The sequence below is a fragment of the Castor canadensis genome, chromosome 12, assembly GCF_047511655.1.
Source record: "Castor canadensis chromosome 12, mCasCan1.hap1v2, whole genome shotgun sequence".
Taxonomy (NCBI): Eukaryota; Metazoa; Chordata; class Mammalia; order Rodentia; family Castoridae; genus Castor; species Castor canadensis.
The window spans coordinates 46712165-46726447 of NC_133397.1; the positions used below are offsets into that span (position 1 = coordinate 46712165).

Sequence of the window (14283 nt, forward strand, 5' to 3'; positions counted from 1 at the left end):
TCAGATAAAACATATTCTCTAACAAATTGGTACCTCAAGTGCATACAGGAAACCAACACACAAATGTATACATGAACGTTAAGGAAAAGGTCATGTAAAACTGGTTTAAATTTGTGACCAAAATGGGATATTCAAAATATTAACCAGACCATAATCAAAAGAGGTCAAATACAAACAAAAAGGCATTAGATAATTTTGAACTGAAATTTTAAAATAAATGTGTGACTACTTACAGCATGATGTATACAAGTAAAAACAGTTTTCAAATCTCAAAAAAGGGGCTAACTTTCAGGCAGTGTTTTCACCTGATACTATCATTACGCTTCTTCAAAGTCTCAAGTCCAGTGTTCTATCCAACTTCTCTGAGGGAACTAAACTACAAAGGAAGTCCAAGGAATAACTTTAAGCAAACTCTGCACAAGTAACCAATGTATTATAAAACCAAGACAGGAGACTATAATCTCATTATTTGGGAATAGCAGGAATCATATTTCATTTCAAAACTACTCAGAGAAAAACTGGAAAGGAAATCAGGTTTTAACTCAGGAGAGGACCTCTAAATTAAAAAACATAAAAACAAAAACAAAGTGGGACCAAATGGCCAGAGAGCCAATCATGAAGCATTTTTCTGATCAGAAGAGAGGCTATTCTCTCTCTCTCTCTCTCTCTCTCTCTCTCTCTGTCACACACAAACACACACACACACAAGCTAAGCAATTCAGAAAGGGCAAACTTCTTTCGAACTACACTTAAAGCTTCTTGAAGCCATGGCTATGAGTTTTCCTTCAGGCATGTCCAAAGTGCTTGTAATAAGGCTGTCTGCTCATATACTTACACACACTTATATTTATCCATTTACTTACAATCCTCAATAAGTACTTTTTATCAGGGCAACAAACAAGATCTCAGATCTTCTTTCAGTTTGGATTGAAGAACCACTTACAGCAACAAATTACAGAATTAACAGGCAAGGTTTACAGAGCCATCTAGTCCCAAGTTAAACAATAAATCAATGTAAATACAGACTTAAAAAGATTATTTATTTGTTTTTCATGGTGCTGAGGATTGAGGCCAGGGACTTGCACATACTAGACAAGCATTCTACCACTTGAGCTATGCCCCAGCCTTATCTTTGGTTTTAGTTTGTTTCTGCAACAGGGTCTCGCTGCTGCCTTTGTCAGGGCTGGCCTGGAACTTGCAATCCCCCTGCCTCGACCTCCCAAGTAGCTGGGATTACAAGCATATGTCAGCACACCTGGCTTAAAAGGGTAATTCTAAAGTTGTAAACTGTCTTTTCAAGGAAATAAGCAGAAGATATGTGACTCTACCATGCTTCCCAATGTTTATGATATTAAATTTTATATAAAATTTCATATTAAATTTTGCTGGTTCTGTAGCTACTCATTTGAGAATGTTATACAGAAAACCTGAAGTTTTTACCAAGTAACTTCCCTATACCAAGAAACTTCCAAGTAATGTCAAAAATGATTCTAAAAAGCAAGTCATTAAAGGCTGTACAGCTACATGTTTTCTCTAGTTCCTTTCACTTTTTTGGGGGGGGGCTTGAGGTTTGAACTCAGGACTTTGTGCTCATAGAGTAGGTGCTCTACCACTTGAGCCACTCCTCCAGTACCCCTTCACTCTTCAGAAGCAAAAAGTTAATCATAACACTTGGTGTCACTTCATTTATTATAAGGACTAGGGTTTGTGAGAATGTGATTTAGTTCACCTAAATAATTTCAACCCCTTCTTATACATAAGGCCTGTACCATTGGGTTTATGTTCTTTATCCAGAAAAGGGTACAATCTCTCTAACCTGTGATATCTGTATAGTGACCTTTTGTGATTCTTGTAATCTCTCAAGATGAAAGGAACAATGTTTCTGTTTAAAAATAAAATAAAAGGTTAAGGCTAGATGCTACTAGACTATATTTCACTAATTTTTAGAGGGCGTGAACAATCATTACATACTTTCCAATTGTTGGGAATTTAAAATACTAAACTGATAACAATTCAAATACTTTAAAAAAAATCAAAAAGGATCTACAGAGTGACTAAGCTTTGGGTGGGTTTTCTTATACTTCAATTCCTCTTACAAATGGTCAAGTGGAAAAAGAAAGCCACAGTAGAGCAAAATGGTTCACAATTTGGGATAAGAGTCAGACAGATCTGAATTTGAATGCCAATTCTGCCATTTCCTCATGGTACAATATCATAGGTTAGTTTTTTCATCAATATGAGCAATAACACCTACCTGTCATAAAGCTGTTATAAAGATTACATTACACTGAAAGCCAGAAAGAGGCTCAAAATTAAGTACAATAAATGTTAACAATTATACTTAGCCAAACTAAGTTGTATTTCAATTTCTGTAAGAACTGAAAGTTTGTGCTTATTTTGCTTTTTGCAGTGTTTCTATTGCCTTTGAGTAGCTACTAATAAGATTTTGGAAATTACATCAAAATGGGAAATCCTCTTCAACTGCCATTTTATTATTACAGGGCAGAAAGTGTGTTCTTGTTCGTTTTCCAGCTCTTATTCAAGTTTTAATCAAGGGGTCTGTGTGAATTTCCCTCTCTGAAACTCAATTTCCTTACAATGACATTCCTTATGATGACACTAATAAATGCCAAATATGTAGAAGAAAAGCCTGAGGAAAGCCAATAGCCTTAGCCTCCAGTTACTGAGATACTGAAACAATACAAATTTGGAGGTTTATGTTTCCTGTCTCCATAGTTTTGTATATAACTATCAGGACAATATTCACTTCTAAACCCTAGAAATGAATAATATATGATATATTCAAGATAAGAATAAACTGGAGTGCTCATAGCCATGTACTTCCAGCTTCACTTGAATGAAAATTTGATTTCAGAATAATTGTATTTGCTTTTTTCATAAATCAACTGGGAAACTATAACAATGACACACTCTACATTTATTTCCTTCAATCTCTTTATAATTTAATGGCAACTGCTTATATAGTATTTTTTTTCCTCAAGCATGTACCACATGCTTTATGTAGAAGTCAGTTTTTGCCTTCTTTCTCTACACCTAAACAAACTCATCTTAAGTTAAGTTAAACATTTTCTATCTCCTACCTACTTTTTCAAAATCTACTATTGCTCAGTTAAGTGAGCAAGGAGTCATTTTTTTTCTTTCTGTTTTTTACATTGTTTCCTGCATGGTTTGTCTCCTCAGTAATAGTTCACAGGACTCTGAGAAGTCATAGGAATGTGCAGGTGCAGACTTCAGGCCCAACTTCTCCAATGTTGTGGAAGGGGAGTCATTCTTCATAGCTACTTCATCTAAAATTAAGGTCGTGATCATTATACAATAAAAGTATAAAGTACAAAATCTTCATCATTAATGCAGTGTTAACACTGACTTTTCATTAAAATTAAGGAAAAAAAGTAATTCTCTATGGCAAATCTTAAGAAATTATAATTACCTTACTACTCATGTAAAAAAGTACACACAATTGTTTTAAATGATGCAAACCTGATCCATGTGAACTATGTCTTTTTTTAAACTGCTTTATCAGTTGTTTTTTGTTTTTAAAGCAATCACTGTAGTGGAGACCCAATTTTTGGAAGAAACATTATCAAAATCATTTATAATATTTATTCTGTTATTCTCAAACAGAATGTTTTAAAATGCAAATAAAATGTTTTTCAAATACATTAAAAATCATTACAAATACCATATTAGTAAGCTTACTGATGAAATAACTGTAACAATTCTCTTAAGTTATAGGTCCTTAGAGAAATTACTTCATCATTTCATTATCTATTAAAACATAATTCATGAGGTGCTAGTAGTTAACTTAAACTCAGAAATATGCCAAGAACTCCAGAAGTTCACTTCCATATGGTGGTGATGGGGCCAAACAAAAATTTAAGTGCATCTTTTTTTTTTTGCAAAGCATACATTCTACCACTTGAGCCACACCTCCAGTCCATTTTGAGCTGATAATTTTGGAGATAGGGTCTTACAAACTGTTTGCCTGTGCTGGCCTCAAACCTCAATCCTCCAGATCTCAGCCTCCCAAATAGCTAGATTACAGGCATGAGCCCTGGCATTTGGCCTAATTGTATTTTAAACTTAAGAGAACCAATTCACTACCAGGCACAGTGGTCATGCAAGTGATCCCAGCTACACAGCAGGTGCAAAAAGATTCTCGGTCCAGGCTGGCCAGGGCAAAAAAAAACCCAAGGCCCTACCTGAAAAAATAAAAAAAAGCAAAAGGGGCTGGTGTGTGTCTTAAGTGGTAGAGTGCCTGCCCAGCAGTCACAAGGTCCTGAATTTAAACCCCAGTATTGCCAAAAAATAAGTAACATTAAGAGTACCATTTGACAGCTCAATAAAGAAACACAGGTTGGAGATGTAATGTAGCTCAGTGATACAATGTGCATGGCTATGGTCCTCAGCACTGCAACAGAAACACAGGTCATCAAGAACAAGTACCAAGTCAGGCACTTGTGGCTCACACCTGTAGTCCTAGCTCATTGGGAAGCTAAGATCAGGAGAACTGAGGTTTGAAATCAGCCCAAGTAAATTGTTTTAAAGACCCCCATCTCCAAAATAACCAGAGCACAAACGGACTGGAGGTGGTACAGCACCTGCTTTAAAATGTGAAGTTCTGAGTTTAGAGCCATATGAAAAATAAAAAACAGTACTTCATGATACTCTTAGAGCAAACACATAAAACAAAAATACTCTGAAATTTAAAAAAAAAACAGTAAATAAGTTATGCAGACACAAATTTTTGTTTTTTAAATGGTGCTGGGGATTGAACCCAGGCCTCAAGCATGGTAGGCAAGCACTCTACCACTGAACTAAATTCCTGACACTCAAACCTTTTTTGTGTGGGGGAGGTGGCGGGGGGGAGGGTGGAATCAAACCAAGGACTCTGCACATACCAGACAAGTACTCTACTACTGAGCTACATCCCCAGCTCTTTTTAAAACTCTTCATGATAAAAATATAAGCCTGTAACATCAAACAACCCACAAAACTAAATTAGTGGTTATGAAGTAAGCAAGTTTATATGCATACTAATTCAAATATGAATTGTCTATGCTCACTTGTAGGAACTTATCTATGCATAGTTCTCCCACATTTTATTAGAGAAATACTCTACATTATACTCTGCCTATATTTCTAACTTGCAATATACTACTCAAAGTGTACAGAACACTGTTTCATAAAATGAAACAATGCCTGAAAGAGTCACATGCTTCTTTTAATGAAGTAAACAATAATTCTTACATTGCTAGTGTGAGGTTCACAAATACTCATCTCCTTTCCAATTTTGCTTTCTCTACTGAACTAAAAACTTCATTAATCAGGTAGTGGCTCATGCCTGTAATCTCAGCACTCTGAGGCCGAAGGATAACGAGCTCCAGGCCTGCCTAGGCTTCATGGAGAGACTGTCTCAAAAACAAACAAACAAATAGATAAAACAACTCTACAAATTTCTTTCTCCAGTAGAAACTAAAAACATGAAGAGAATAAAAAGGGGCTTTACTTTTGAGGCAAAAGATGAAGAAAGAGAAAAAGGGGAAGGGAAGAGACAACAATGTTGATAACCTTTCCTCCAAACAACAGAATCAGCTTTTCCAATAATGCTGAAATGTGTGGCGGTGGCTTCCATAAGTACAAATACATAAGGGACATAAAGTTTAAGATGTGAAAGACAAATGGTTAACAAATGAAGCAACCTTTCACTTGTGATTATAAAAAAAGTATTCTAAAAATAGTATGAGCACATGTAGTCAGCTGACAAAACTGTTTTAAAATGTGTCAAAATATATCTAAGACAAAAACGCTCAAAACAAAATTCCAGTTCTAAAAGCAGGCCATAGTAAATGGCTTTTCATAATCTAAGGGGCTTGGGGAAATAAAATATTTGTAAAAAGTAGTAATTTTAATCCTTTGACCATAAAAGCTTAAAGCACTGCTATTATTAGTATATTTAATCAAATGTTAAGCAAAGAAATCAAATAAAATTTTTTCTTGAAAAACAATTTCTGCTTAGAATTACAGTGGACAAAGAGTTTCTCTGAAGAACAAGTACTGCTGTACTCCCCATCCGGTTTCTTAACATTTCAATGAACCAAGACTACTAGATTCTTCAATTCAAGGCAACTGTGATGAAGACCCAACAAATTTGAAATTACAGACAGGAACATGGCTTTTCAAAGCTAATTTTTATAAATAAGTATGAAAGACCTAAATGGAAATAAAGTAGCAGGTATTCCTTTCAAAAGTAAACATGAATGGTAGTAACGGTGAAAAACAAACTAAAGAAAATTACAGAAAATGAAGAATTGCAGTCCTAAAAACTGTTAAGTACCATTAAAACAAAAAGTTTAGAAACACTAAGCTTTGTCCTGTAGTGCTGCCTCTCACCAAGCCAGGGCCCCTTAAAAACCTGTGGTTCATACCTGTAATCCAAGCTACTCAGGAGGATCATATTTGAAGCCAGCTCAGGAAAATAGTTCATGAGACCCTATCTCAAAAAAAGAACACCCAAAAAAGGGCTGGCTCAAGCAGTAAGAGTACCTACCCAACAAGCATGAGGCCCTGAGTTCAAACCCCAGTGCCATCCCCAAAAGAACCCAAAGAAAACAAAACAAAAAAACCAAAGCAGCTCCAGATTCTAGTATTCTTCCTGATTCATTCCAACTGAAAACTAGAACTGATTAACATTCTCAAGAAGAGGCTAACGGCTGGTGGAGTGGCTCAAGTGGTAGAACACTTGCCTAGCAAGTGTGAGACCCTCAGTTCAAACCCCGGAACCATCACACACACACAAAAAAAAACATACTAGAAGAAGAGGCTAAATCAAGACTGTACTTCATAGTGTCTACTTAGTATAGTGAAGATGCAACATCCTGGGCACGGAACAATCCAAGCCACTGGACCAGTATGGGCATACTCCTCAAGCATCGATCTGAATCAGACACATAGGAAAGAAATATACTTATAAAAACATCACCTAATACACCTGCTATGATGTCCAAGATAACATGAAAAACTTCCATGCAGCACTTCGCACTAGGAACTCTTCAGGTACACATCAGAGCCTTTGGGAAATGGAAGGGGGTATTAAGTGAAAGTTTGAGAAGTAGTAGTAGTACAGGGAAAAGACCTCTTACTGTCTTAGAAATAAGACGATCAGGGTTTCACAGAATTAAAAATGGGGGGAAAAAAAGGTAAAGCATGCTGGACCAGTAAAAAGAACATAAGGGATGGATTCATGAGGCAGAAAACCTTTGATTGCTTGAATGTAAGAGAACAGGTGACATAAATTCATGCGTCTCTAAACCATATCTAGAAAACACTTAGGGGAGAGGTGGTAATCTGTGGTAGGACATTTGCCTAGAAAGCATTCTGGAAACATATGGTGTTGGTGCTGCTGGAAAATTAAACCCAGGGCCTCACAAATGCTATTCACGACCTCCTTCACTGAGCTACATCCCTGGGCCCCATCAGACATTTTTAAGTATCATGACTGGGGAGAATTCAGTTGACCTTCAGTGGTCAAAAGCCAAGTATATTAAATATCATGCAATTCCTGGAATATCTCTATGTAACAAAAAAAATTATTGTAAGACTTTCAAATGCACCACTGAATGCAGTTAAAAAAATTTTTTTGAACCTAAAAGTTAATTGCTTAAAACATATTTTTCCATAGTTTTAAGATACTGTAGCTCCTAGGAATGCTACTAACATGTAAATTGAAGACTACATTTATTTTGTCTTAAATTTTACCTAGTTATTCACTATTTCTGAAATATCATTCCACTAATGACAACTCCAATTGCTCCACTTGATTTGCCAATATTCATTTGCAAATGCAATTGCTTCATGGGAATATGCAACTGAAAATCATTTTAATAACTTTTAAACCAAAGGTCATTAAAATGACAGTTAACAACACACAAAATAATGATATTTCAGAATTTTATTGTTAAAATGCTTCATGTTGGATTGAGGATGTAGCTTAGTCAATAGAATGCTTGCCTGGCATCATGAAGTCCTGGGTTCGATCCACAGCACCACCACCACCTACACACAAGTTTTGTGTTACTGCCATCCCTTTTTGTGTGGCACAAAGGCAATTTATATTGTGGAAATTATATATTGGCATCATTTATTTTGAATGACTTACTAGTTTTTAACCTTACTCTGATACTCCCCCATGAAGTATACTGCACCAATTTTCTGTGGCTTCACATATTGTATCTTTTCCCTATTCACCCTTTGCCTCTATTGATTTTCCATGTAATAAGAGTATTCTTTATCCTAGCCCTAGTTTTTATTTCAATGTCCAACCCAGAGATTGCTGCACTTTCGCTTCTTTGTATTTCTTATGCGAAATGTGCTTTGATCTTTAAGTCCAACATATTCATATTAGATAGATACTGTCTTTTAGTGTAATGATATCTGTATGTTCGAAATCTGTAACAAAGTGCTTTACTATTATTTCTCTCTTTTTTTTTTTTATTACTGGGGGATTAAACTCAGGGCCTCTACCATTTGAACCATCCACCCAGTCCTATTATTTCTCTTTTTAAATGAAAGTATTGTTTGTATTTATTTTTGTCACTGAGTATAAATTATATTAATTAATTAATTAGTGATGGTGGGGACTGAACACAGGGCTTTGCATATGCTAAGAACATATACTCCACAATGAGCTATACACCAGCCTGGTTATGTTTTTATTAAATCTGATTTCAGAATAATAACAAATTACATAATGGAATGCTGAATTGGCTAGAGTTAAGAAAGTTAATAACTAGTCATGTTCTCTACCACCAAGAAAAGATTTCAGTAGAATCACAGTGTCTCTTTTAAAGAAAAGCTGTGGTGAAGCTTTAAAGGAGGAAGGTTTCCATGAGAGCAAGGATGAGCTGTCACTTCAGAAAGAAACATGGTATGGTAAGCACGCTATCAAGATTCACGGTTGGAATGTGATAAGCACTGACTAACAGAGCACAAGCAGTTCATATCACCAACGAACAAAGTCGGATCTTATTATTGACACAGAACTTTACGGAAGAAACTGTGTTCCCTCCCTCACCCTCCATTTGGCAATGATTTTAAGAGTCAGGCCAAAAAAGAATTTTTCAAGAAGATAACTGATAATAGTTCAAAGGTCTCAGAAAGCTATGATTTCATAAATTCCTCGAGTTCATATTTAAAGAAGGCTAAGTCAATCCAATCCATGCTATGGTCTCTACAGCAAAAATAACAACAAAATAATAATTTTTACCAAAATAGTTTCATTTTAAATTGAGTTTTCTTAAAAATTTGTAAAAGCATATTTGTACATTGCATCATTCAGTTTCATGATATACTTTCCTATATTTATGTCTGAAATGAGTTTAACATATGACACTTTCAGGAAATGACTTGTAGCCACTCTACTTGTGACAGATCACTGTCCAAAAATCAATTAGGGCCTAAGTTAAGGATCACCTGTAGTCATTTTCGTAATGCTTTCCATTTATATCATTTTACTTCCCACTTGTCTATGATCTAAAGATCTTTTAAAGTCTACCATTTGCAGTCATTCTCAAAAAATTTTTATGTAAGGAACACAGATTGCTGACTAAGTCAATAAAGCCTAAAAGTTAATCATCTTGGAATGAAAGCACTGAACTAGGGAAGCTATAGGAAATAATGTATTAATGTCATCATGTCTAAGACTGAGAGAGAAACACCACCAATAAGTCTTTAAAGATTTAATTTATAAAAGGGAAAAGAGAAATTGCTACAGACATATAAAATGGTGCTCCTCGGGAAATCAGTACGTAACTGTATGAAATGACTCTAGACAATGAAAAGAAATAGCTATTAAAGCTGAAGACAAAATTACTAAAAATTAATCTTAATCACATAGGTAAGAGTATTTTAAGCCAAACTTGCTAAGATTGAGAAAATTAAAAGATAGATCACAACCGGACAGACCCTGTTAACAGAGAAAACGACATTAGCATTAAAGTCTGAAATTATTAATATAAAAAGACAGATGATATCATACTTTATACATTCAAAATAAAACAAAATTTACTAAAACTAAAGGTCTAGAAGAGTCAACATGTACATTCAAGACACTAATAATCAGCAAGACATTTATCAACCTAAACATGACTAGGAAACAGCATAAACCAATGAGTGCATATTTAGATAGTTTGTGCGCTAAAAGCAATCACTGAAACTGAAATTTCTTTAACTGTGAGTGTGTATCTTCTGGGATAGGGGTACCCTCTGGAATACATAAGGCTCCTCTTCTTGAAGCATTCGTTCAACTTGAAGAATTAAAACATATGGATATAGTGTGAAGAATGCCAAATGTGGATTACTTCCACACTTGATCTTAGCCAAAGGTCTGGATAGTGATAAACATGGATTGCTTCTGAGGACAAAAACTAAAGTTCAAGAAAAGTCTCCTGATTCCTTTGGTCAGTATGGTGACATTAGCTGTTAGAGGTATCTTGGTAGAAAAGCCTTGAGAAGTATAGCTTCAGATAGTTTCAAGAGGGCCTTGTCTTAGGAGTCAAGTTACACAGAAATAAGCATAATACAATGTGTATTCACTTGCTTATTTCAAATAACCCAATATTTGTCAATCATGATCAATCCCTTAAAAGCTCCAGGTGTCCTCAAAGAAGTACTTTAACAGAAACACTTACTTAGGAAACCAATTTAATCCCAGGTGCTCTGTCTTAGAATATAATATTCTTTCTACCATGTCATAAAGTGGTCTCCAAGGTAACTCCAAATCACCTCTTGACAGAAGTTCCTTTTTCCTAATTAAAAAAAAAATGAAATACATATGTGTGCAGAGCTATGTATATTAAACACACTATACAGGGAGCACAGTTAATGACAGAGGGTTTTGCTTTTCCCCATTCACAGCAACTTACTGACAGAACAGAGTATTAGAAAGTACAATGCACCAGAGTTTTGCTGTTCCTCAAATATCAAACGGCATTAAAGGGGACATTTAAATTTGTGCCACCATTACTGTAGACAAATTTCATTTTTCTACAGCATTTAGGGAGTATTTAATGTTTCCAACATTGTGTTGAATGCTTTGGGATTAGCAAAAGAATATGTTCCTGGATGGGTGTGGTGGGCTCACAACTGTAATCCTAGCTACTCAGGAGGTGGCAATTGAGACGGAGGGTCACAGTTTGAGGCCAATGTGGGCAAAAAATTCACAAGACCCCATCTCACCAATAAACACTGGACAAGGTGGCACATGCCTGTCGCCCAAGCTATGTAGAAAGCATATATAGGAGAATCATGTTCCAGGTCAGTCTGGAACATAAGACCCTATCTGAAAAACAACTAAAGCAAAATATGACTGAAGGTGTGGCTCAAAGTGGAAAGTACCTGCCTAACAAGCTCAGAGCCCCAAGTTCAAATCTCATTATCACCAAAACAATGAAAATTAAAAAAGAAACAATACAATCTCTGACTTCTCAAGGGACTTATAATCTATATGGGAAAAATAATTAGGATAAGAAAATAATCAGACAACTGATTATCAGCTGTATAGTTGATATATGCTACACGAGAAGACTTCATAGTGCAAATGGAATTTTTTGTTTTGCTTTTTTTTTCTTTTTTTGGAGATTCTGGGAATTGAATCCAAGGCCTCACACATGCTAGGCAAGTGCTCTACCACTTAAATCAAATCATCAACCCTTGTTTTGCTTTTGAGACAAGATCTCACTACGTAGACCATGCTGAACTCAAACTTTTGATCCTTCTGCCTTGGCCTCCATAGTGCTGGGATTATAGACATGTACCACCACATCCGGCTAGAATTTTTAAATAAAAACTAATTAAAGCCTCCTGGTGCTTATCACAGGTTGTTATTACACTGACTGTATAAAGAGAAGGGAAAGTAAACCTAACCCCATATATACCTCAGCTCAGGACCTGTGCCTGATCTGAATTGTGAATGGGAAGGCATGGAAAATATACCATAAACTTATGATGTTTTCTGTGATTTTTTTTTTTTCCAAAATTGGTTCTCATTCTCTAAAACCTTGAAGAAACAAGGTTTCTTGCCATAAACCACAAGAAATGGACTTACTTTAATAAGTTGATCAAGAGACGAGCAAACCCCTGCATCATGCTGATCTCCAGTTTTGGAATTGATACCAGCTCATACAGTAACTTAATAAAAAGAACATGATCTTCTTTGCTAAATTTTCTCCCATAAAGTCGAATATACCTGGAAGAGAAAGATTGATAAGGCCTTTAAAAATAGGTATGGTAACACATTCATGTTCTTTGTTTTATCATCTAGACTAACAAAAACAGACAAAACTTACTGTCCATGGAGGGACAAATGATGAAGAAAATGAGGTGGATGTAGTATGATGAATTGTTCAGCTTTTAAAAAAAGAAAGAAATCCTATCATATGCTAAAACTTTGAATAAAATAAAATAAGCCAATCACAGACAAACACTATATAGTTCCATTTATGTGGGCTATCAAAATAATCAAACTAAGAAACAGAAAGTAGAATGGGGGTTGCCAACTGCTAGGAGAGGGAAATTGGGGAGTGGTTATGAAACTGGTGTAGAGTATGAGTCACGCAAGATGAAAAGGTTTAGGAACATGCTTACAACATACATATAGATTGTATGCACATATGAATAAATGAAAAAATATAAAACAAAAAAATACATATAGTTAGTAATACTTTGATTTAAAAATTGTTAAGAGGGTAAATTTATGATGTGGTTTTTTAAACCACATATACACACAAAATCTCAAATACATTCATTTCAAATATCTTTGCCATTAAGAAGTTTATATCTTTTCTCATCATTATGCAACAAAGAATTATTCTATACTTTCATCAAGAGATTACTAAGTAAATGTTTTAATAATAAAGGGCATAATGATAACAAAGTTCTCAACAACATTTAACGTCAATTAAAACACTGCTGTCTTATTGTCACATGGTCTTTACTGGCCTTTGATCATAAGTATCCTGAAAAGAGTTCTTCTGGCCCCTTCCCTTTACTAAGGAAATACTTAATACAAAATAACACTTGATTTAAATTCCCTGAAGTTGCTTAAAAACAGCATAGTGAGCCAGGCACCAGCAGCTCACACCTGTAACCATAACTACCCAGGAGGCAGAGATCAGGAGGGTTTTGGTTTGAGGCCAGCCCAGGCAAATAGTTCACGAGACCGTATTTCAGATATATCCAACACAAAAAAGGACTAGCCGAGTGGCTCCAGTGGTACAGAGCCTGCCTAGCAAGTGTAAGGCCCTGAATTCAAACCCCCGTATTACAGGGGGGAAAAAAAACACAGCATACCACAATATAATTAAAGTTAAACAGAATTAAACTTAAAGAATAGAATTAAAGTTAAATAAAATTAAAGAAAATAAATACAGTTTAATGTACTAGTCATAAAAATGTTTTAACATTAGGTATAGTTTACTTAGACTCTTCAAACAACACTGCAAGTTATATAATTTGCAGTATTTGTCTCTAAGCAGTAATTTATAATTATAATAAAACTGTCAGAACTATTTCATCTGGAAAGTACATTTTCAAAATTGTAACTTTAGAGAAACAATGTAATTAAAAGCACCAACCATAAGCAGATGTTTTACAAAAAAAAAAAAGTATTCCAAAACACAAGAATGACCAATCACAACATAGTTAAAAAATCAAGAGTTGGGGTTGGCTCAAGCAGTAGAGTGCTCGCTTAGCAAGTGTCAAGCCCTGACATCAAACCCCAGTCAGTACTGCTTTAAAAAAAAAAAGTCAGAACTACCCACCCAAAATTTACTTAGAATTATTGGATACCTAAAACCAAAAAACAACTTTGATGAGGGTCATTTTACAGACAATTAAGTGCATAAGTCAACAGAAAAGACAGCATTACTATTACTTATATGATCTCTAGCACTCCCTCAACAGCTTAAAATCCAATTAAATTTATGCTTAACTTACAAAGTTAGGGCACCTAAGTGCTCTTCTATCTTCCAGAAATGCCTCAAAACTCTTAGTACAGTAAGAACATTCATATTTTTCTCAGGCTTGTGTGAAGACAATATATACAAAGACCCTAAAGCCAGCGTGGTGGTGCATGCCAGTACTCCCAGCACTCAGAAGGCCAAGGGAGGATGATTATTAGTTCAAGGCTAGCCTAGCAAGATCCTATTTAAAAAAAAAAAAAAAAAAACCAGAGATTCTAAGCCCAGGGCTACCAAAAATACTTCA

At 35.2% G+C, this 14283-nt stretch overlaps 1 protein-coding gene, 1 non-coding gene and 1 pseudogene across 4 annotated transcripts in view; 1 reads left to right on the top strand and 2 right to left on the bottom strand.

Moving 5' to 3' along the window:
* Psme4 (proteasome activator subunit 4) overlaps positions 1–14283 on the bottom strand; it is a 96177-nt gene that overhangs the window by 66526 nt on the left and 15368 nt on the right. For all 3 annotated transcript variants that reach the window (XM_074049706.1, XM_020168581.2, XM_074049705.1), the window contains exons 2-3: positions 12125–12265; positions 10710–10826 (exon numbers count right to left, since the gene is read on the bottom strand). In XM_074049706.1, the coding sequence (XP_073905807.1) occupies positions 10710–10826; positions 12125–12265 (258 nt within the window). The remainder of the gene's footprint in view (positions 1–10709; positions 10827–12124; positions 12266–14283) is intronic.
* On the bottom strand, positions 3172–3387 carry LOC141415241 (small nucleolar RNA SNORA73 family; annotated as a pseudogene).
* Positions 11875–12003, top strand: LOC141415298 (small nucleolar RNA SNORA51). Its single transcript, XR_012440280.1, has one exon. It is a non-coding gene; the product is annotated as a small nucleolar RNA SNORA51 (small nucleolar RNA).